At 43.4% G+C, this 20999-nt stretch overlaps 1 protein-coding gene across 1 annotated transcript in view; it reads right to left on the reverse strand.

Annotated features, from left to right (window-relative positions):
• LOC126267446 (heterogeneous nuclear ribonucleoprotein A3 homolog 2-like) overlaps nt 1-20999 on the reverse strand; it is a 54419-nt gene that overhangs the window by 14114 nt on the left and 19306 nt on the right. The window contains exon 4 of the mRNA XM_049972715.1: nt 15945-16095. Within this exon, the coding sequence (XP_049828672.1) occupies nt 15959-16095 (137 nt within the window). The 3' untranslated portion in view covers nt 15945-15958. The remainder of the gene's footprint in view (nt 1-15944; nt 16096-20999) is intronic.

Below are 20999 nucleotides of genomic sequence, written 5' to 3' on the forward strand. Positions count from 1 at the left end.
AGGCAAGGAGATGAAATATCACCACTTTTGTTCAGTGCAACAACGCAGGAAGCACAGGATAAAAAAGTGAAGCAGAGGAGGGAATTATGACAGTAATGAAAATTAATGTACTAGCCTCTGCGGAAAATGCAGCACTCAGTTTTCTAGAAAACCTGAAAATATTGGCAAGACAGCTATTAAAAAAAGCAAAGGCAACTGAATTAGAGGGGAATGACGCCAAAATAATCGTCAGGGTAAAGAGAAATCACGAGAAAAATGTGGGCAACCATATAGATGGATAGCCACGTTTTGAAGAAGCACAAGACTTTAAATATCTAGGGGTTGCAGCAAATAAAAGAAACCACGAGAAACTAGTAATAGAAGCTAGGATAAAAGCGGAATCCAAGGCGCACCATATTCACTCAACAAGTTACTATCATTCAAAATTTTAGCAAGAGACATCAAACGAAACTATAATAAGACAAGTGTTGGGGTATGGGGCCGGAATATGGAGAATAGATAAGAATGACGAAGGTTTTCGAAAATAAAATCCTTCTGAAGATATTTGGACCAATTGTTGAGGGAGGAGAATGGTGATGAAGAAAGAGGTCAGGGAAGCACGTGATGAAACAGATATTTATGTGGAGGCCAAGGCAAAGAGGCTGAGATGAGCCGTGTAGAAGAGAGGAGGAATCAAGATAGAGAGAAGTGTTAGACAAGAAACCCGAAGGGGAAAGACCTTTAGGCAGACCGAAAATGGAGAGGCCAGGTGGCCAAGGATCTTCAGATACTGGGAGCAAGGGAAGAAGGTGCCAAGGGCGGAATGCTGTGGACGAGGCTGCTCGAGCAGGCCAAATTCGGACTGAGGTTTGTGGAGTCAAGAGGGTAAGAGTAAGTAAGTCATAGTATTTAGTTTATATTCTTTCTAACACGTTTCTAAAGGTCATTATAGACGTGTAATGTAATTTTACTAACTGCACACGAGAATTTTTTGTTAATTACACTATTATTCTACGCACGATTAATAATGAAATTTGCATGAACATATATGTGAATCTTTGATTATTGTCATTCCATATTGTTGCTGGATATTAAATCAGGTACCACACCCACGTCAAACTTCCAGTTAGTCATGAACAAAGTTAATTTATTTTCATTCTGATTTCAATACTGTGTACATAAAATTAAATTGCTCCTATTACGTGCGCTTACAAAATTTAGTTGCAAATACAGTTTGGGGATCCAACATGCTCACGGTCATTACTGATGGTTATGAGTGATACGTTGGTAGTAAATCCCGATGGTCGCGTTACCCTCGCAGTTGATGTAAAGTGTATTACATATTCATATATGACTGAGAACATTAGCACATAGCTGTATTAAATTTTATTTTCCAGTGAAAATAAAGCACTCTCCTTTTATTGGAAAATGAAATGGCTCTGAGCACTATGGGACTTAACTTCTGAGGTCATCAGTCCCCTAGAATTTAGAACTACTTAAACCTAACTAACCTAAGGACGTCACACACATCTGGTCCCTTTAATCCCACAAACCAACCAAACCAACCAACCGTCACACACATCCATGCCCGAGGCAAGATTCGAACCTGCGACTGTAGTGGTCGCGCGGCTACAGACTGTAGCGCCTAGAACCACCCGGCCACACCGGCCGGCAAAATTTAATATAATTGTATGCAGATACTATCAATGATGAATAATCTATTCAACAGTAATGGATGACCGATCAAAAGAAATATTAGGGGGACCTGAAAGTAACGTCACTTATGCTCATGTCGACATTCGTTTGTGTGCTTCAAACTTGTGCCAAAGACATTTTAAGATTGAAGTGACTTGTTTATTCGTAAATAATTAAATCTTAATTTTTTTATTTTTATATATTTTTATATATTTTTATTTATTTTTATTTAATTTTATTTATTTATTTTGCAATTCATTGTGAAATGGTCACCCAAATATCGCAGGAGGTACATATTCGGCATCGTATGGTTTTTGTGTTTGCAAGGGTAGCAAGGCAATAGTTGTAACCAAAAATGTTTGCCATGTTTAATTAAATCCATTAAACGTTTGTAAATTTCGAAGATGGTTTTCCAACTTCAAATGCAATAATTTTGATTGTTCCGACTCGTACTGATCAGAAAGACCAACAAAATCAGACAGTGACTTTTTAAGGGCAGGAGAGGAAGCAAATCCATGTCGACAGATCGAGAAACTATGAGACACTCTTAAACAATCTTGGGCGACCACGCAAGAACATTTGAGACAGATTGATAGAGACAAACGAAGTTAACCGATCCACCAAATTCGACTTATTGCTTCAGCGGCACATTAAAGAAGCGCTTCTTTGGTCCCTTGGTCACTGGAAATGAAAAGTAGGTCCTCTTTGATAACCAAAAACGGAATAGACAGTGTCTCTCTTCGAGTAAATCGCCACGAATTACAGTTAAGCCAGGTTTACACCCTAAAAATGCGCTTTTGTATATTTAGTGGAGAATTCGCTGGGTTGGTAATTTTGAAGTGGTGAAACATGGACAGATTGTGATTGCAGACCTTTACTGTGAACAACTGGATCGAGTAAATCGATATTGAATTGGAAAATTCCCGATGATTGTCAACAGAAACAGCGTTATTCTCCAATAGGTAATGCAAGACTGGATAGTGCAAGACGAACCAAAAAATGGTTCAAATGAGACTTAACATGTGAGGTCATCAGTCCCCTAGACTTAGAACTATTTAAACCTAACTAATCTAAGGACATCACACACATCCATGCCCGAGGCAGGATTCGAACCTGCGACCGCAGCAGCAGCACGGTTCCTGACTGAAGCGCCTAGAACCGCTCCGCCACAGCTGTCGGTCAAGATGAACGCTCGAAGAAATTGACGAATTGGTGTGGCAGGTATTGCCTCGCCCATAAATTCGTCGGATTTCTGTTTATTTTGTAAGATGTCGTGGTCTCCTGACCTTCATTGCTTACATATTCCGCCCTCACAATCAATTCCGCACTTCAAGACGCTTCATTCGAACCCAAACTCGATAGTTAAGTCAAAGTTGAATGAATTCATGTAAACGATATGCAATTAACAAGTAAGTGCATCGTGGTTGAAATACTCGAGGCTGGTGTACATACATACATTCCAGACACGACGGTCACAGAAGATTTTAGTTCGGGAGAGAAACCACACAACGGGACGCCAGTCCGTTCAGAGGATGACCCAGCCTATGTCGGCCGATGACCGCCCATGTAGCGGACAGCGTGGGCCCGAGTGAAAGGGGGGAACAACCCCGTGTTCGGCTTAAAAGCAAATTCCGCTACATTGTGTGGGAACGGTCAGCCTACGCATTCTTTACACATAGCACGCAGTTTTAGAGATTTTCACAGGGAGACAGCAAACGCCAAACGCCAATGCTACAGGTTTCCGGATTGGTCGCCTTAAACAAAACGTCATTCTCCCGTTTTAGAAGAGCAATGCTCATTGGCAGACGATATTTCTGACGCCTTGAGCTGAAGGAATAATGGAAGAGACTGAAAGATACACCCCTTCACGTCCGGCGTGGAGAGGAGCTGTTCCGTTGTCGCTCTTAGAGCGAGGAACAAGTCTCTCCTCAGTACTTCACTGGGAGAGCACCTCTGTCGAGAGGGAATCAAAGGGCGACTAAATGTAGCGTCTTTGCGATGAAGCGTTGTTCACTGTGTTGGCCGACACACTTGCTGTGAGGTGTGAACGGACAGAGATATAGTTAAACGCCTGCGACCGAATTTTGGAGTGGCATTGCGGTGGACTGGTTATCTGGCTGGTGTACCACGCCAATATTTAGACTAGGGGCGAATAGGAATCCTTGACTTCATCCAGGTATAAGGAGAGTTTGATTGGCGAAGGTCAATCCAAATAGAACGAGAGTTATCTTATTTGTCAGCAGCGAGTGGGTTAGACAGCAGTCATCGCAGCTTACGGTATTGTGTGCTACAGCTATTGCGAGCCCCATATTTCCTCCACAACAGTACACTTCACTGCATTTCACATGCGACAGCCTCGACCATACCTAGAAACATTCTAAAGGATAATTATTCAAGTTGAGTAAGCGCGCCTCTCAGCCATTCTGCCAAGTCAACATCTTAAACTTTGTATAGAAATTTCATTAGCGAATCCTATCGTTTAGAGGTAACTTCACATTCCGAAAAGAACCAGGATATAACTTGTTCAATTCATAACTAAAAGTGCCATCGTGATTTCTCAGAATTTTTTGCAAAATAAATAATAACTTTCGTTAGATTCATGTTTTTCCTACACTAACTAGCACTACTCCAGTACCCAATATCCCACTAGTTACGTAAGAAATTTTGTGAATTTTTGTGTCATTTCCTTACAGCGGACGACTCCAGAAGATATTTATTACTGCAAGTTTTTCAGGCATTTCTCTTTAGAACGTTAGGAGCGTCTGTCTGACTTCTGTAGTAGTGTGGGGTGGAAACTGCACCTTGCAGGAGCCACAGGGTAAAGGGTACATCTCAGATTAATGGTGGTTGGTGGTTGTTGGGATGTTTAAGGGGGACTAAACAGCTAAGGTCATCAGTCCCCCACATCTCAGATTAATCCGTTTCAGTCGCCACAACATTTTCTAAGTGGCAAAAAATTTGAAAATTTTATGTCAAAATGTCATTTCCAGACATGTTACTTAAAAACCAATTGATTGTTATCGACCTGGCACTGAAAATTTGCACTCTGTACGGCAGAAGGCTGTTGATGACGAGAGTGGCTACATTATTGACTAAAAATAAATAGTTTTTAGCAACCCACTGTTCGAATTTGACGTATAAAACGACATTACTTTCCAGTTCCCTAACATTTCACATACTCTTGGCCGAGAGGAGGAAATGTTTCACTGATACTTTAGCAACTGAAACAGAACTGTACTTCTGTAAGCAGTTCATGTCGATTGTGAGTGATGATTATCACCTGAAGTAACCATTAGCCATCGCATGAGAGCAAAGTCTGATTGTAACCAGTCAAGTTGCAGTGTTTGGAAGGCGTGGGAATGCCTAAACAATGCTTCGCTTAGAAAGACCGTGGTGGAGTTTAGCTGGAGGCGGAGAGTCTCTGGCCGCGGGGTACGAAGGGCTGCCGAGGGAAGGAGCCGCGGGTCCGGTCCCAAGGCGGGAGAAAGCTGTGGGCGAGTCACGCTGCTGCGGCTGCGATGACTATCTGCTGGCCGTCACGGACCGCCGAACCCGTCAATTGCTCCGAGGCGAGCGGGGCTGCGTCTGCGCGACGCTCGCTGGATCGCACAACAAACGGGACATTCGCGTGCGGACTGCGTGTCACTTCTCACCCCGCAAACCTGTATGTAGGGCATGCATAGGTACTTTCTTGAGGACTGACCTGATTTCACAAGACTATATTTTCGCATTTAATCAGGATAGAAAGATGGGGTGGAATTTGAGTTACACATTGGACTAAAAGATTTTTGTTTTCAGGAGAATCATCATATTACGCAAGGGTGTATCTTTTACATGGATGCAAGCATAATGTTGAGATACCTCTTACAATTACGGTGAGAGTAAAGGGCATTATTTAAGGGTCACAAGTGTTTCCAGAATGAGATTTTCACTCTGCAGCGGAGTGTGCGCTGATATGAAACTTCCTGGCAGATTAAAACTGTGTGCCCGACCGAGACTCGAACTCGGCACCTTTGCCTTTCGCGGGCAAGTGCTCTACCAACTTTTTTATGTATATATTTTTTAAATCTCATTTTGTTCGTTGCATTGGCTCGGGGCGGACTACGTAAGACATCCGTTTCAGTTCGTCGTTGACCGGTGAACTCAGTTTTTTTATTACAGAGGGCAGCTAACCCTCTGACCGAACACGCTGAGCTACCGTGCCGGCGGATAGAGGATAATTGTCAATTTATATTGGGGTAATTGTTTCTTAGATCTGGTGGTGGTGGTGCTTAGTGTTTAACGTCCCGTCGACAACGAGGTCATTAGAGACGGAGCGCAAGTTCGGGTTAGGGAAAGAGTGGGACGGAAATCGGCCGTGCCCTTTCAAAGGAACCATCCCGGCATTTGCCTGAAACGATTTAGGGAAATCACGGAAAACCTAAATCAGGAACCACAAGGGTTTCCAGAATGAGATTTTCACTCTGCAGCGGAGTGTGTGCTGATATGAAACTTCCTGGCAGATTAAAACTGTGTGCCCGACCGAGACTCGAAATCGGAACCTTTGCCTTTCGCGGGCAAGTGCTCTACCAACTTTTTTATGTATATATTTTTTAAATCTCATTTTGTTCGTTGCATTGGCTCGGGGCGGACTACGTAAGACATCCGTTTCAGTTCGTCGTTGACCGGTGAACTCAGTTTTTTTATTACAGAGGGCAGCTAACCCTCTGACCGAACACGCTGAGCTACCGTGCCGGCGGATAGAGGATAATTGTCAATTTATATTGGGATAATTGTTTCTTAGATCTGGTGGTGGTGGTGCTTAGTGTTTAACGTCCCGTCGACAACGAGGTCATTAGAGACGGAGCGCAAGCTCGGGTTAGGGAAAGAGTGGGACGGAAATCGGCCGTGCCCTTTCAAAGGAACCATCCCGGCATTTGCCTGAAACGATTTAGGGAAATCACGGAAAACCTAAATCAGGAACCACAAGGGTTTCCAGAATGAGATTTTCACTCTGCAGCGGAGTGTGTGCTGATATGAAACTTCCTGGCAGATTAAAACTGTGTGCCCGACCGAGACTCGAACTCGGAACCTTTGCCTTTCGCGGGCAAGTGCTCTACCATCTGAGCTACCGAAGCACGACTCACGCCCGGTACTCACAGCTTTACTTCTGCCAGTACCTCGTCTCCTACCTTCCAAACTTTACAGAAGCTCTCCTGCGAACCTTGCAGAACTAGCACTCCTGAAAGAAAGGTCCCGAGTTCGAGTGTCAGTCGGGCACACAGTTTTAATCTGCCAGGGAGTTTCATAACAGCGCACACTCCGCTGCAGAGTGAAATCTCATTCTGGAAACATCCCCCAGGTTGTCGCTAAGTCATGTCTCTGCAATATCCTTTCTTTCAGGAGTGCTAGCTCTGCAAGATTCGGAGGAGAGCTTCTGTAAAGTTTGGAAGGTAGGGACGAGGTACTGGCAGAAGTAAAGCTGTGAGTACCGGGCGTGAGTCGTGCTTCGGTAGCTCAGTTGGTAGAGAACTTGCCCGCGAAAGGCGAAGGTCCCGAGTTCGAGTCTCGGTCGGGCACACAGTTTTAATCTGCCAGTAAGTTTCACGTCATAAGTGTTCATTGTATGTAACACGAGACCCACGAAAAATAACAATACAATAGTCAAACTCTTCCTAAATTTCTCCGCGCATGTCTGGACCAACTGAATTCCCTGCTGTTGGTGCCCGGTGTCACAGTTTACACAGAGTTGTTAGAAAGTGAGGCAAAGACAAGCGTGCGCTTAAAAATACAAAGACGAATAATCATGTAGAGTATTTCACAAAACCTAAAAAAATGGCACGTAATTTGAGGTTAGGGGATTTGAGGGACAGATGTTCAGTGCGAGATGCGTACGCCCTTTACGTTATAGACGTTGCAATACCATATTCTTCGATGGAATAAAACGTTGCGCAGTTGTGAATGTATTGTACCTGTTAAAACGGAGAACGTAAAACATATTTTGTTGCTGGGTTCTCGAAGCCTCACCCCAACACATATTCGATAATTGAAGCAGAGAGCGAACAAGCTAGCTACACTCTGGCGACCCCTATCGACAAAGAAATGTACCATCAACTTACAACTGGCGTCAATCTAAACAGTTACTTCGAACGCATTAAGGAAAATGTACCACTAGTTCCTACTTATGTTCATGTCAAAGACAGTCTTGTAAAATCGAATAAATCACTATGTATCGTTGAATACTTTGTGTTGTTGTGGACGATGCTTGACAGAGTATAGTAAATTTCTTTTGTCTATCGATTAATTAATTAATTAATTAATAATCGATAGACAATAGAAAATCGGATAATTAATTAATTAATAATCGATAGACATAACATGGAAGAATCCTGGAGGTACTAGAAGGTATCGGATAGATTATATAATGGTAAGACAGAGATTTAGGAACTAGGTTTTAATTTGTAAGACATTTCCAGGAGCAGATGTTGACTCTGACCACAATCTATTGGTTATGAACTGTAGATTAAAACTGAAGAAACTGCAAAAAGGTGGGAACTTAAGGAGATGGGACCTGGATAAACTGACTAAACCAGAGGTTGTACAGAGTTTCACGGAGAGCATGAGAGGACAATTGATAGAAATGGGGGAAAGAACTACAGTAAAGGAAAAATGGGTAGCTTTGATGAATGAAATAGTGAAGGCAGCAGAGGATCAAGTAGGTAAAGAGACGAGGGCTAGTAGAAATGATTGGCTAACAGAAGAGATACTGAATTTAATTGATGAAAGGAGAAAATATAAAAATGCCATAAGTGAAGCAGGCAAAAAGGAATACAAACGTCTCAAAAATGAGATCGACAAGAAGTGCAAAATGGATAAGCATGGATGGCTAGAGGACAAATGTAAGGATGTAGAGGCTTATCTCACTAGGGGTAAGATAGATACCGCCTACAGGAAAATTAAATAGACCTTCGGAGAAAAGAGAACCACTTGTACGAATATCAAGAGCTCAGATGGAAACCCAGTTCTAAGCAAAGAAGGGTCAGAAGTCGCGACAAGGCCCCGGGAGTAGACAACACTCCATTAGAACTACTGACGGGCTTGGGAGAGCCAGTCCTGACAAAACACTACTATCTGGTGAGCTAGATGTATGAAACAGGCGAAATACCTAAGATTTCAAGAAGAATAAAGTAATTCAAATCCCAAAGAAAGCAGGTGTTGACAGATGTGAAAATTACCGAATTATCACTATCATAAGTCACAGCTGCAAAATACTAACACTAATTCTTTACAGACGAATGGAAAAACTGGTAGAAGCTGACCTCGGGGAAGATAAGGTTGGATTCCGTAGAAATGTTGGAACACATGAGGCATTACTGACCTTACGACTGATCTTAGAAGAAAGATTAAGGAAAGGCAAACCTACGTTTCTAGCATTTGTAGACTTAGAGAAAGTTTTTGACAGTGTTGACAGGAATACTCTCTTTCAAATTCTAAAGGTGGCAGGGGTAAAATACAGGGAACGAATGGCTATTTACAATTTGTGCATAAACCAGATGGCAGTTATAAGAGTCGAGGGACATGAAAGGGAAGCAGTGGTTGGGAACAGAGTGAGATAGGCTTGTAGCCTCTCCCCGATGTTATTCAATCAGTATATTGAGCAAGCAGTAAAGGAAACAAAAGAAAAATGTGGAGCAGGTATTAAAATCCATGGAGAAGAAATAAAAACTTTGAGGTTCGCCGATGACATTGTAATTCTGTCAGAGACAGCAAAGGACTTGGAAGAGCCGTTGAACGGAATGGAAAGTGTCTTGAAAGGAGGATATAAGATGGACATCAACAAAGCAAAATGAGGATAATGGAAAGCAGTCGAATTAAGTCGGGTGAAGCTGAGATAGGAAATGAGACACTTAAAGTAGTGAAGGAGTTTTGCTATTTGGGGAGTAAAATAGCTGATGATGGTCGAAGTAGAGAGGATACAAAACGTAGACTGGCAATGGCAAGAAAAGCGTTTCTGAAGAAGAGAAATTTGTTAACATCGAGTATAGATTTGTCAGGATGTCGTTTCTGAAAGTATTTGTATGGAGTGTAGCCATGTATGGAAGTGAAACATGAATGATAAATAGTTTGGACAAGAAGCGAATAGAAGCTTTACAAATGTGGTGATACAGAAGAATGCTAAAGATTAGATAGGTAGATCACATAACTAATGAGGAGGTATTGAATAGAATTGGGGAAAAGAGGAGCTTGTGGCACAACTTGGCTAGAAGTAGGGATCGGTTGGTAAGACATGTTCTCAGACATCGAGGGATCACCCATTTAGCATTGGAGGGCAACGTGGAGGGTAAAAATCGTAGAGGGAGACCAAGAGATGAAGGCTCTAAGCAGATTCAGAAGGGTGTAGGTTTCAGTAAGTACTGGGAGTTGAAGAAGCTTGCACAGGATAGAGTAGCATGGAGAGCTGCATCAAACCAGTCTCAGGACTGAAGACCACAACAACAACAATCGACAGGCAAAAGAAATTAATTAATATTCGATAGAAAAAAGTGAAATATTCGGTATTCTGTCAAGCATCGTCCACAACAATTAATTATTTAATTAATTAATTTGTCAGATGTTAACTAGTTACGTGAGTTGGTCCACAGATTAAAGCGACTATAATATACAGCTTCTGATAGACTGGATCAATTGGTTAATGACTGCGAATGCAAGGGTGGAGGAGAAGTAGACATCTAAACTTTTCTTCGACACACAGCGCTGAAAGCACTGTTCGTAGATCAATGTGGCGAAAACCCTTTCACTACATCCTCCCTGTATGTGTATAAAGCTGTAATGGACTCGCACGAGTTGTTTACATGTCGAAGAAGATAGGGATCGGGATCAGTGATAACTAAAGAGTGTCGTGTCTCTCGTCACTGACATGCAAGCCAACTGGTCAGTGCAACATATAAATCATTAATCTATAAAGTACTCACGCAGCCTGTACTGTAACAATGTCGAACAATGGAACAATGTTGAAGCATGTGGGATCTGTATCAAACTGGAAGTACTCCTCAAGTTTTAAAACAGACCGTCAGTAAAGTGAAAAACCTTAACTGTAACGGAGCTGATTAGGTCATGGAAAAATCTTTAGCAGCCCTACAACTATATCTGTACTCCGCGAGCTACCTGAAGGTGCATGGCGCAGTGCACAGCAGTTGGAGAAAAATATGGATACATCAAAAATTCAATATATTACGATACCTAAAGCGGCTAGCGAAATTGTTGGCATTCAAAACAGCTCCCAGCCGTCTCGGAATGGATAAATACAGATTATGCGTGGTTTTCAAGGAAATCTGCAAAACAGTGGCAAGTTAGGTAACGATAATGGCGGTGGGTAGCTATCACGCCCCTTTCTCTCCAAATTAGGCCACAAAGGCTCAATAATATCGACGTGTAGTGTATGGTTGCCAGCGGAGATACGACGATTAATCCTCGCGCGTACAAAACCAGTCGCCGCGCGGAATTAGTAGAGCGGTCCAAGGTGCTACAGTAATGGACTGTGCGGCTGGTCCCGGAGAAGGTGCGAGTATTCCCTCAGGCATGGGTGTGTTGTGTTTGTCCTTAGGATAATTTAGGTTAAGTAGTGTGTAAGCTTAGGGAAAGATGACCTTAGCAGTTAAGTCCCGTAAGATTTCACACACATACAAAACCAGTCCTGAACGAAACCTTCGGAAACAAACATTGCAACACAAGATGGACCCGATTAAACAAAATGGTTACATTATCCTCGACATTAAACCGATCTTGTAGAGTAAACCATGGGCCCCATGGAATACCACAATAAGGCTGCCCAAAACATCTCCGTAACCCCGCCTCTTTGGATGTAAATTCGGCCAAAAGTTACAAACTGTGAAAATAGACTCACCCGGTCAAATGATTTTCTTCTGCTACGCCTTAGTCTAGATTTTATGGGTACGGCACAACATTTTTCTGTTACGGGCATTTGCACTGCGTGGTTTTTTAATTCCAGCTAGGCCTGCTGTTTTCAGGTTTTGAAACTTCCTTCGTGTTGTTTTGGTGCAGACAGGGTTCGTAGCACGAGAATCAGTTCTGCAGTGGCTTCTGCTGCTGTCATGCACTCATTTTCGGTCGCAATCCGCTTCAATGGCCGTCCGTCACCATCACTCAGAACACATTTTCGTCGGCGTTGTGACCTTCTTCAGAAGAGATATACTGGAACATCGACCGTCTGCTGTGAGTATTCCATTCCTTCCTTTCTTTTAGCCAAATAACCAAAAAGTCGGTTTGTGGTTACGTAGTCGGATCAGTTAATATTCAGTTTATTTGCTCAATTTGAAATATATGTCAGTGACAGGTAGCACGGAATATCTCGAAATTTGTACTTTAAGCGATGAAAGAAAATAAAACATGAAAATAGAACGGGATGAATCGAAGGCAGTTTTGGGATCGCGAACAGTTTCTCAAAACAGCAGTCAGCCACACTACAAAGCAATGATACGAGCAGACTTTACTTACACATAGCTTAAAGTGGATGAAACGTCTGGAATAGTCTCGCTCTCTAAAACCGAAATATTTGACACGAAGGTTATAATCTGGATTAGGAAACAACAGCACAAAAAAAGAAAAAAAGCGAACGACCTCAGAGAGGAAAAAGTCAAATTTAAGGTACAGACAACCGCTTAATCTGCATTCTGTGTGCTTAACTACCGGATGGTTATCCCGAAGAAGCAAGAAGTAGGTGACAGTTGCAGGAATTGTTTGGATCATAAGGAAATTACATCACTCTGTACAGCTGAAGTAACTCCCGGGATCACACAGGATATTTTAAAAGACATCATGAGGTGAAACTTCGCCAGGAGCTACAGCAGCAGCAGCAGAATTGTTTTCCTCCATGCTACAGACGCTATGATTCAAATGGCTCTGAGCACTATGGGACTTAACTTCTAAGGTCTTTAAAGAACTTAAAGACAATCCACACATCAATGTCCGAGGCAGGATACGAACCTGCGACCGTAGCGGTAGTGTGGTTCCAGACTGTAGCGCCTAAAACCGCTGGGCCACCCCGTTCGGCGCACTAGAATCCACCAACAAATACCACTCATATTCAAATCGAAAGACTTGCACCAGGCGGACGGTCTAACCGACGGGAGGCCCTCGTCACACGATATTATTATTATATTCTAATTTACCCTACTCATAGTGTGTTATTGTCAATAAGCATTGTTCCATTTAAAAAGTGTGTGTTGACACAAAAAATTCACTTTTTAAGTATCATTACAATATGTTGATTGGCTAAGAATATGAGTCACTGAATACCAATATGTTGTTGTTGTGGTCTTCATTCCTGAGACTGGTTTGATGCAGCTCTCCATGCTACTATATCCTGCGCAAGCTTCTTCATCTCACAGTACCTACTGCAACCTACATCCTTCTGAATCTGATTAATGTATTCATCTCTTGGTCTCCCTCTACGATTTTTACCCTCCACGCTACCCTCCAATACTAAATTGCTCATTCATTGATGCCTCAGAACATGTCCTACCAAGCGATCCCTTCTTCTAGTCAAGTTGTGCCACCAACCTCTTTTCTCCCCAATCCTATTCAATACTTCCTCATTAGTTATGTCATCTGCCCATCTAATCTTCAGAATTCTTCTGTAGCATCACATTTCTAAAGCTTCAATTCTCTTCTTGTCCAAACTATTTATCATCCATGTTTCACTTCCATAAATGGGTACACTTCATACAAATACTTTCAGAAAACCTGACACTTAGATCTATACTCGATGTTAACAAATTTCTCTTCTTCAGAAACGCTTTGCTTGCCATTGCCAGTCTACATTTTATATCCTCTCTACTTCGACCATCATCAGTTATTTTGCTCCCCAAATAGCAAAACTCCTTTACTACTTTAAGTGTCTCATTTCCTAATCACTCCCACGGTCGCAGGTTCGAATCCTTCCTCGGGCATGGATGTGTGTGATGTCCTTAGGTTAGTTAGGTTTAAGTAGTTTTAAGTTCTAGGGGACTAATGACCACAGCAGTTGAGTCCCTTAGTGCTCAGAGCCATTTGAACCGTTTCCTAATCTAATTCCCTCAGCATCACCCGACTTAATTTGACTACATTCCATTAGCCTTGTTTTGCTTTTGTTGATGTTCGTCTTATATCCTCCTTTCAAAACACTGTCCAATCCGTTCAACTGCTCTTCCAAGTCCTTTGCTGTCTCTGACACAACTACAATGTCATCGGCGAACCTCAAAGTTTTTATTTATTCTCCATGGATTTTAATACCTACTCCGAATTTTTCTTTTGTTTCCTTTACGGCTTGCTCAATATACGGATTGAATAACATTGGGGACAGGCTACAACCCTGTCTCACTCCGTTCCCAACCGCTGCTTCCCTTTCATGCCCCTCGACTCTTATAACTGCCACCTGGTTTCTGTACAAATTGTGAACAGCCTTTCGCTCCCTGTATTTTACCCCTGCCACCTTCAGAATTTGAAAGAGAGTATTCCAGTCAACATTGTCAAAAGCTTTCTCTAAGTCTACAAATGCTAGAAACGTAGGTTTGCATTTCCTTAATCTTTCTTCTAAGGTAAGTCGTAAGGTCAGTATTGCCTCACGTGTTCCAGTAATTCTACGGAATCCAAACTGATCTTCCCTGAGGTCGGCTTCTACCAGTTTTTCCATTCATCTGTAAAGAATTCTTGTTAGTAATACCAATATACACCCCTGGAAATGGAAAAAAGAACACATTGACACCGGTGTGTCAGACCCACCATACTTGCTCCGGACACTGGGAGAGGGCTGTACAAGCGATGATCACACGCACGGCACAGCGGACACACCAGGAACCGCGGTGTTGGCCGTCGAATGGCGCTAGCTGCACAGCATTTGTGCACCGCCGCCGTCAGTGTCAGCCAGTTTGCCGTGGCATACGGAGCTCTATCGCAGTCTTTAACACTGGTAGCATGCCGCGACAGCGTGGACGTGACCCGTATGTGCAGTTGACGGACTTTGAGCGAGGGCGTATAGTGGGCATGCGGGAGGCCGGGTGGACGTACCGCCGAATTGCTCAACACGTGGGGCGTGAGGTCTCCACAGTACATCGATGTTGTCGCCAATGGTCGGCGGAAGGTGCACGTGCCCGTCGACCTGGGACCGGACCGCAGCGACGCACGGATGCACGCCAAGACCGTAGGATCCTACGCATTGCCGTAGGGGACCGCACCGCCACTTCCCAGCAAATTAGGGACACTGTTGCTCCTGGGGTATCGGCGAGGACCATTCGCAACCGTCTCCATGAAGCTGGGCTACGGTCCCGCACACCGTTAGGCCGTCTTCCGCTCACGCCCCAACATCGTGCAGGCCGCCTCCAGTGGTGTCGCGACAGGCGTGAATGGAGGGACGAATGGAGACGTGTCGTCTTCAGCGATGAGAGTCGCTTCTGCCTTGGTGCCAATGATGGTCGTATGCGTGTTTGGCGCCGTGCAGGTGAGCACCACAATCAGGACTGCATACGACCGAGGCACACAGGGCCAACACCCGGCATCATGGTGTGGGGAGCGATCTCCTACACTGGCCGTACACCTCTGGTGATCGTCGAGGGGACACTGAATAGTGCACGGTACATCCAAGCCGTCATCGAACCCATCGTTCTACCATTCCTAGACCGGCAAGGGAACTTGCTGTTCCAACAGGACAATGCACGTCCGCATGTATCCCGTGCCACCCAACGTGCTCTAGAAGTTGTAAGTCAACCACCCTGGCCAGCAAGATCTCCGGATCTGTCCCCCATTGAGCATGTTTGGGACTGGATGAAGCGTCGTCTCACGCGGTCTGCACGTCCAGCACGAACGCTGGTCCAACTGAGGCGTCAGGTGGAAATGGCATGGCAAGCCGTTCCACAGGACTACATCCAGCGTCTCTACGATCGTCTCCATGGGAGAATAGCAGCCTGCATTGCTGCGAAAGGTGGATATACACTGTACTAGTGCCGACATTGTGCATGCTCTGTTGCATGTGTCTATGTGCCTGTGGTTCTGGCAGTGTGATCATGTGATGTATCTGACCCCAGGAATGTGTCAATAAAGTTTCCCCTTCCTGGGACAATGAATTCACGGTGTTCTTATTTCAATATCCAGGAGTGTATTATGTGAAAACCGCACATCGATATCACTTTGCATATAACCAATTACCCCACAAAGTGCAGTTGTTAACGTATTTCTAGCGATTAGACTAAGAGAAAAGTGCGCAGACGTGTGAAGAAACGGAGTGTGTGCGACTGTACCTGCTGAGATCACGTCAGGCGCCGAGTAGGACATCACGGCCGCGCGCAACCTCTAAGTCGCCCACGGACACCCAGCCGCCGCCTGCACCACCCACGCCACTTGCAGCGGACGCCGCGGTCCGGGGCACGTGTTGCCTCACTGCCACTCCACCTGTGGACACATGTTTATTTATTTATTCTATCTCTTATTACTCGTACACATGCAAACACAGCAGACGGCAATTTTGTTTTTTATTGTAAGCATTATTATATAACTTTATTTAATAACGGATTCCAGAGAAACATCATTTCCCAGATAGTATTCTCCTGCTTATGAAAACACTTCAAATATAGCAGTAACTACAGTCGCCTAAATTTTGAAAAATGTCAACACATCTGCCCTCGACAACAATTAATGTTTATTTTACCTGTTTGCTAATTTCGGATGTTATGCCAATAACTCAGCCTTGCTTCATTGACCTGTGAAATGTCGTCCCATGCACTGCTTAAAATTCCAATAAAAACCGTCAATAGTGGCGACCGAAGACTTCCGGTATAAGAGTCAGCCTCGTTCTGCCTACAGTCTTGTCGAAGAGATCGGAAGAGCAGAAACAGTTTCTGGATACTTTCGTACATTAGGGACGGAAAACTACCTCTAAAAGGCAGGTTTTCGTTAACAGCTAGAAAATGGTTCAAATGGCTTGAGCACTATGGCACTTAACATCTATGGTCATCAGTCCCCTAGACCTTAGAACTACTTAAACCTAACTAACCTAAGGACATCACACAACACCCAGTCATCGCGAGGCTGAGAAAATCCCTGACCCTGCAGGGAATCGAACCCGGGAACCCGGACACGGGAAGGGAGAACGCTACCGCATGACCACGAGCTGCGGACGCATAGTTAACGGCATGAAAATGTAGTGTAAGTGGGCTGTTCAGGTGTTATTTTGGTAACGCCACGTAGCGCTCTGTATGAAAAATCACTGACTGTGCTGTGTGTAGTCTCTGGCTGGTTGGACTCATTGTTGGAATATTCGCTTGTATAGCGTTGGGCAGTTGGAGGTCAGCCGCCAGCAGTTGTGGGTGTAGGGAGAAAGATGAAAGAGTTTTGATAGCGGACGATCTGGAAGGGTGTCCGTCAGAAAAAGGAAATTTGTAAGACTGGGTGTCATGAACACATATATGATGACTTTTGAACATTATTAAGGTAAATACATTTTTTTTCTCTATCAAAATCTTTCACTTGCTCACTATGCCTATCAGTAGTTAGTGCCTTCAGTAATTAGAATCTTTTATTTAGCTGGCAGTATAGGCGCTTGCTGTATTGCAGTAGTTCGAGTAACGAAGATTTTTGTGAGGTAAGTGATTCATGAAAGTTATAGGGTAATATTAGTCAGGACCATTCTTTTGTAGGGATTATTGGAAGTGTGTCAGTTTACTGATGATCAGAATAAGTAAAGAGATAAATGTCGGAATACGTTCAGTTTTGCTGAGCTGTTTGAAAATCAAATATCGGAAGAGGTTTATCAGCACAGTCATTTATAATTTTTCTAAGGGACGTATAAGTAGAAGACAATGGTAGCCTCCAACTTAATAGCAATTGGTACCCACATCACATGTGGCCTGTAATTTGGAAAGTGTCGTACTGATCTCTCCATTGGTAAAAGATTATGGTCTCCCATTGAGTTGTCTGCAACAGTACTACCAAAGCGGAGGTAAAAATGAAGAAAAGGAACACGGTAGCAGGGGAAGGAACAGAAGAAAGACTTACAAGAGAATACGGACCTGACAGTAGGAATGAGAGAGGAGATGGACTAACTGAGTGCTAAAATAAATATCATTTGGAAATAGCAAATACGATACAAAATGGGAGGAGGTATACTTGGAAAAACTGGACATACGAGAAGATTCCAACTGGATTACATTATGATCAGACATTTCGACATTAGATAATTTAGTAATTATGTCGAGTACAATGAAGTTTAATAGACTCGTCCAGAAGACTCAATAGGGAAAGAAGCAAGATACTGAAGTACTGAGAAATGACGAGACGCGAATGGAGAGGCTATAGATACTCCCACGATTACTACAACAGCAGACACTTCAGTTAAGAACGGACTGGCATCAGTGACGAGCACAGAATTTTGCTAACAGAAAATTGCGCGACTGAGCTGTATGGTGAGACTGAAAATATCCGCTTCAGATGTGAATTTATTTTATTATAAACACGACTGGTTTTGGGAAAATACCCATCTTCAGGTGTGCTACTAAATTTTCACACCTGGAGATGGGAATGTTGTTTCCCAGAACCGATCTAGTTTATAATAAACAAAAACCACAACTTTAAGCGGATATTTTCAATCTCATCAGTCTGTAAAAACTCAGTGAGCATAGCTACAAGAAATTGGATAACAGAAGAAGTACTTCAATTGATCTACAATAGAAAAAAGTACAAAAATGCTAAGGAAAACTCAGGATACAGAGATATAAGTCACTTATGAAGCAAATGAATAGGAATTTCCACGAAACCAAGGCAAAATGGCTGCAGGGAAAATGTGAGGACCTGAAGAGGGATGGTATTCGGAAGAACTGATTTATCATACGAAAACCTTCGGTGAAATTAAAAGTTGGGGCTTTAGCAGTAGTGTGCGAAGGCAACTGCACAGTTAAGCACAGAGGATGTGAGTGTGTGGGTTTTATTTTGTCAAGTTGCGCAATGGATTGATCCAACAAGTACCCTTTGGCTCCTGCAAGAAACAATTTCCACTTCACACTACTACATAAGTCAGACAGACGCTCCTAATGTACCAACAAGAACTGCTTTGAAAAACATTCAACAACAAATATCTTCTGGAGTCATCCGCTGTAAGGAAAAGGCACAAAAATATTCTATAGTCTTACATAACTAGTGGAATTCTTGGGTACTGGAGCATTGCTAGTTAGTGTAAGAAAAACATTAAGTGAACGAAAAATATTATTTATTGCAAAAAAAAATTCTGAGAAATCAAGTGAAACTTTTTCTTATAAACTAATAAATTTCCAGGTTATTTTCGGAACAGTAGATTGCCTCTTATGGGCAGGAATGCTATTATTTTACAAAGTATGGAAAGGTTCTTTTCCCCCTTTTCTTTAAGAATGTTATTTACTTGGCAGAATGGCTGGGAGCCGCGCCTATACAACCTGAATAACTTTTGTAGGTACAGTTAATGCTGTCACATGAGAAATGTAATGGAGTGTACTGTTAGGGAGGCAAGATGGGGCTCACATATGCTGTAGTGCACAATACTGTGAGCTGCGATGACTGCTGCCTGCATCGCTCGCTGCTGACAAATAACACAACTACCTCTTTCTGTCTGGATTGAACTTTGCCACTCAAACTCTCCCTACGCCTTGACGATGTCAAGGACTCGTATATGCCGCTAGTCTAAGTATTGCCTTGGTACACTAGTCAGATAACCAGTCCACCGCGATGCCTCTCCATATTCACTCACAGGCGTTTAACTAGTACTCTGTCTGTGTTCACACCACACAATAAGTGTGGCGGCCAACACAGTGAACAATGCTTAATAGCGACCTACTCAATATAGAGTATCACTCCGATTCGCTAACAACAGAGGTGCTCTCCCAGTGAAGTACTGTGTAGAGACTTTGTTCCTCGCTCTTTGCGTACATGTACGAGCGCACTTGCTCTCGTTACGTGTTCCCGCTCCAAGAGCGACAATGCAACAGCGCCTTCTTCTGGAAAAATTGCAAGGGTATATCATTCGCTGTCTTCCCTCACTCCTCTGGCTCTTTGAGTCAGAAATATTCCGCCAATCAGCGCTGCTCTTTTAAACAGGAGAATGACGTTTCGTTGAAGTCGACCTATGTTGAAATATGTAGTATCTCCATTAGGTGTATACTGTCCTCCTGTGAGAACTCCATAACTACGCAGTCGGTCCATAAAAAAATACATTTTCTGGGTGCTCCCACACAATGTAGCGGAATTTGCTTTTAAGTCGAACACAGGGGTCGTTATCCCTTCGCTCTGGCAAAAGCTGTCCTCTCTCTGGGCGGTCGCTCTGGCTGAAGTAGGTGTGTGTCGACTCACCCCTCTGAAGGGACGGGCCTCCCAGCGGGCTGGTTGCCTCTTAGAACGAAAATTGCTGTGGCCGTCATGCTGTCTACGCCTGCCTCGACTTTTTCAACCTCAGTGCGCACTTGTAATTTCCTTATTAGATTTTCATATCACATGAATTCATACAAAACTGACTCTACCTTATCGAGTTTTGGTTCGAATGAAGTGTCTTGACGTGCAGAATACGATTGTGAGGACGGAATATGTAAGAAATTAAGGTCACGAGACCGTGCTACCTTACAAGGAGAGTGTATATAGGTGGATGAAGTACATTGACGGCATCTACGATGGGAAGGACTTGTCTGATGCGTGATTCAAAAAGAAACTGTAGTCGATATGGAAGGCAGAGGGATACAGCATAGTGTTTAACAGAGCTTTCAGAGACTAGCCACCAATTAAGGTAGAAGGGATGGACAACCTTCCTTTAAACTAAACACTGTCCCAACAGGCCTTGAAGGCTCCACGGTACCGACCAAAAGCTGTTTCATCAGCAGCCCATAGATGTCACTATGTCACTGCAGATATGCAGGGGCATTTGGCATGTGGTCGGCACCTGGCTCTCCCTGCCTTTGTCACTTTTTGTAACCACAGCCGCTGCTTTTCATTCAAGCAGTTCCTCAGTAGGCTCAGTTGGACTCACAAGGGTTGAACACACCCTTTTTGCCAACAGCATTTGACAGACCAGGATGGTCATTTGTCCAAGTACTAGCCAAGTCCGACAGTGTTTAACTCTGGTGATCTGACAGGAACCTTTGTGACCACTGTGGCAAGGTCTTTGGCACAACATTTAGTTTGAATGCCTGCAGTAATTGGGATCAGGGGTAACCAAGCAGTTACTCAAGTTAGTGTCTGGAGACATATTACCAGACTTCAGGAAAAATATCATCCACACATTCCCCATAGTAAGGGTAGACAATTTTCACAACTACCACATAATCAGTTCAATGACTCACGCA

This window comes from Schistocerca gregaria, chromosome 4 (assembly GCF_023897955.1).
Source record: "Schistocerca gregaria isolate iqSchGreg1 chromosome 4, iqSchGreg1.2, whole genome shotgun sequence".
NCBI classification, from domain to species: Eukaryota; Metazoa; Arthropoda; class Insecta; order Orthoptera; family Acrididae; genus Schistocerca; species Schistocerca gregaria.